The 4262-nt window shown below is 36.0% G+C and overlaps 1 protein-coding gene across 1 annotated transcript in view; it reads right to left on the minus strand.

The window, feature by feature from the left end:
• PROS1 (protein S (alpha)) overlaps nt 1–4262 on the minus strand; it is a 34084-nt gene that overhangs the window by 11151 nt on the left and 18671 nt on the right. The window contains exons 8-9 of the mRNA XM_010137932.1: nt 2801–2922; nt 75–193 (exon numbers count right to left, since the gene is read on the minus strand). Coding sequence (XP_010136234.1) covers nt 75–193; nt 2801–2922 — 241 coding nt within the window. The remainder of the gene's footprint in view (nt 1–74; nt 194–2800; nt 2923–4262) is intronic.

Here is a 4262-nt window from a genome sequence, read left to right on the forward strand (position 1 = left end):
TAAACCCGCAGAAAATCAATGGAAACCAATATCCATAATTTCAATGCATACTTTTATCAACAGCAAATGCTCACCTTGTGACGTTTGGCAATTTAAACTTTAAGTACAGGACAGGAATTCCTATAAATTGCTCTGCTAGGTAAAGCAGTTCATAATTCTTTTCAAGGTTCAGCGGGATACATGCAGTAACAAGCTGAAAATAGTAGAGAATAAGAAAAAGTTGTTTATGCATTGTGATAGCTCATAAAGCAAGTCCCATTGCTGGCTGTTAGCCTGTTTTTTTTTTTTTTGGGGGGGGGGGTTGTGGTTTTGTTTTTTTTTTTTTTTTGTTGGTTTTTTTTTTTTTTTTAGGAATCAGGTAAATCACATTTTTAAAGTCAGTCAAAAAAATTCAACTTAAGCTATACCGAAGTGACTGGCTTTTTGTTTTTTTTTTTTTTTGAATGGTTTATCTCTTTTTTTTAAACTGGACCACCTATGTACAAATGAAGAAATGTGGGTTTGGTTTTGCTTGAAATGTCCATTATTTAAGCTGTTGGAGGATAATTCAGGTTGAAACACAGTTCTGGTGGATTGCAACTAACATTTAGTATTTGAATCAAGAATTCAAACCTTCCATTAAGAACTTCTGTTTCACCGGGGACCTGTGTCACCCACTTACAAGGGTCTGTCTGACCAGGCTCCATTACTAAAGTTGTCTGGAATCTAAACATGATCAGATGTTAGAAGGGAATGGGACTAGAGCTGTGTCTTGAAGATTTCATTACAAAAACACACCAAAAAAATCACCTTTTATTTTCTTTATTGGTGTTGAGGTACAACTACTCATAGCTGAACAATATACAGTACTAACAGAATCATTTACTTGGAATAAAAAGTAACAATTCATAAGTGGATTAAGTAACAGATTAATACAAAAATGTTTCTGTCTATCTGGCTTGAATATAGTTGTCCTATTTGAGCTCTGGAAAGGAATGTTGATGAAATCAACACCATGATTCCTCCTGACTAGCACTGAATTAGCATTTCTGAGAACTTTTAGTGGGGATATGAAGCTCTTAAGACTACACTCTCAGAAAAACTGTAAAATAAGGTCTAAATATTTGTGGCAACTGAAATACCTACAACAGTATGTAAGTAGTATATAAAACTGGGACTAATCCTAATCTAGCCAAAGTCAATGTGAGTAATCATGGTCAGCCAACTGTAGTTGCAAAGGGGAAAAAAAAGATGCCTATTCTTTCACATACTTATCCATCTGAAGTTTTAATCAAAGGCATTTATATCCAGGAATAATGTCTATTTTATGTGTGGTGCAAGTTTAAACTAGTAAAACATTCAGTAAACAAATGTCAGGTATCCATCCTAAGGCACTATTGACTTTGTCTTCTGAAACTGTGAAATTATAATTCAAGTAATATTTACAGTTTTATTTAAAAGTAAAGCACTCAGATTTCCTTTAGGTACAGGGAACTAGGCTCTGCGTTGTGGAGAGAGGCTGGAAGACTCTTCCAAAACGTGGTTTACAGCACCTGTCTCATTGACTAGCAGGAGACTAAAAGCCTCTTTGATCTAAAGTTATCTCTCAAAACACTCCTTGAATATCTTCTATATAATGGCAGTATAGAAGACCTACAGAACAGAATGATCAAGAACAGTTGTGAAGGGTTTTTCTGTTCTCAAGACATGCTGTACTTTGGTAAAAGTTAACAATGCAGTTCTCAAACTCTGAGTTCTGTATTCACGATGCAGCAGTTTCATTAAATGTACAGGTATTCATCCTGAATTTACGGCTACTTCATTTTATGTCTGCTAGTGTCACTAGTCTTTGGACTGTATATGTTTTCAGCTGATTTTTTTTTTCCCAATTAAAAAGTCTGAAACTATCTTCTAGATAGAGAGTTAATCACTTTTGAATAACGGTGTTGAAAATAACATAACTAGAAGATGCTTGTCCTATTTCATAAATAAGCAAAACTAAATATAATGAACACAAGTGTTGTGTAGATATTAAATTTAATACAGTACAAGCAAGATCCAATACATATATGTTAGAACTTGTGTCAGATCTTGTTCCTACAGTTTAAGCCTGATTTTGTTATATTGTGTTAGAGGTGTGTTATTGTTGGCAGTTATCTGAGCTCACTTAGCATAACAAGTCTCAGCCTGCTTGAATCTTTCAAGGTATCACTCACAAGAAAATCCTTGAACTGGGATTATCCAGAGTTTCAAACTCACTGCTACTAAGAAGTGTAAATTTCAGACTGAGTAAACCCAGCCGATTTGGGCTGTGAGACGTTCTTCAACTGGCAAGTTGAAGCTTTTCTCAAGCTATGGCAGATGAGAACTGTGAAGAATGATTCAGGTTTTTCAACACAAACAGGCAAACAGGAGTAATTCTGAAAGAGTAAAAACTTTTGCACAGTCTAAGGAAAAAGTGGGAACATATGGACAAATGGAGTATTCTGGCTCTGAGTAAGCTGAACATGAATTATTCCTTTGCTAGGAGAAAACTGGGGCATATTTTGGAAGCAGCAAGGAATAAAGATGACTGGCTAAGGGAAGCTTCTCTTGACAGGATTCCTGTAAATCAGCATGCATGAACTGAATGGCATCCAAATCCCTACCAGGTCTGCTTTGTGAGCCAATCAACAGCTCAGAGTCCCCAATACTTCCTCAGCAACTTAGAATCTGTTCTCACCAATAGCTTCCTGTTTTCCTTAATCTAACTTATTCTGTCATCAATACATATCCAACTTTGTGATTTTTCCCCATGGAATTTTACATAGTGCAATTTTACCTCACAATTCTTCATGTCCTTGGAGAGCTTGAACCCTTTCTTGCCATCACAATAGCAGCTATAACTTCCTGGAGAGTTTACACAGAGTTGAGCACAAATATTTTCAGCACATTCATCAATATCTAGGAGAAACATTTATTCAGATTATTCATGGCACAGACTGAAAACTAACACAATAAATTAATGGAATAATGGACAAGATGGGTTTTCTGACATAACGTGAATCCAATAGGTGACTGCTGCTAAGCTAAACTAATGTTAATGGATGTCTCCTATATAAAATTTACCATCTAGAATTACCTGCTGCGTGTATAAGACCTAGTAATCTGACAGAGGCATTGTGTGCAGAGCTGGGGAAAATTTGGTCTGATTTGCAAGACAGTAAGAAGCTGAGCTGTATGGTGGCTTAATTCAGTGAAAGAAATCTCAATAAATCACTACCATTTACGGCAGAAATAGCATTCTGGGTTAGAACCTTCCTTTCCCTAGATGTGAAGATTATTAGGAGTATATAGGCAAGTATATGGAGAGAGGATGTGCTTAATTCACATAAACTCAAAATAATTACATGGCAAAATACCTTTTAAAATAACATACAATAACGTTATAAATGACTACATTTCAGACAGCATTTGTGGAGTGCAATCAGATTTGAGCTGCGCATAAGATAAACCATTTTCTGTTTAGTAGGCCATACACCATAAATAATTTAGAAAAGAAAGGCTGTGTAAAAGGCCAACATAACTGTTACAGAAACATATACATTACAGAAACAAACCAAATATCTCCTGTGTCAGAGATTCTAATGAGGGTGATTTTGGGCCTCAGATTAAAGAAACTGCAGTATTTGTTGTCCTTCTAATGGGAATAAACAATTTTGTACCAATGCATGCATTTAAAATAAATTTTTTTATACTTTCACATCTTTTTTATACTATGCCAGATTTTCTTTTTTTTCAGGTTAAAGTACTTTTTTTCTGTTGCTTGGGGGAGGAGAGAAGTAAGAAAAAAAAGAAAAAAACAAAAAACAAAGAAAAACCCAGAACCTTCTTGAAGAAAGTGTTACTTTGCAGTGAGCATGCATAATCTCCTTTGAAAATAGGATACTATGTTTAACAGCTTGTGGGCGCTATTCTGATTTCTACCTCTGCTGCAGTGAATAATCACAGGCAAGTTGCTTTACTTCCAAGTGCTAGCAGTTTCTGCGTTATTTACATGGCCCACAGTTCGTGAATAGGTTGAGGAAACTGATCTTGTGTTTGGCTGAAGAGTTCCCTGTAATTGAAGTGTCTCTTCTTCCTCACCTTTGCCATAAGTCATCACTGCAGGGTATCTGTGCTCAGACTTACGCTCGCTTGTACGTGATCTTATCAGAAGAAAAAGCTGTACTGTTCTGTACTGCAGCTAATACAGCCAGAAACTGCCCAAGACACAGTCACATGCTGTGTCAGTTTTCCTGCTG

Source organism: Buceros rhinoceros, unplaced genomic scaffold (genome assembly GCF_000710305.1).
Source record: "Buceros rhinoceros silvestris isolate BGI_N320 unplaced genomic scaffold, ASM71030v1 scaffold5786, whole genome shotgun sequence".
Lineage (NCBI taxonomy): Eukaryota > Metazoa > Chordata > Aves > Bucerotiformes > Bucerotidae > Buceros > Buceros rhinoceros.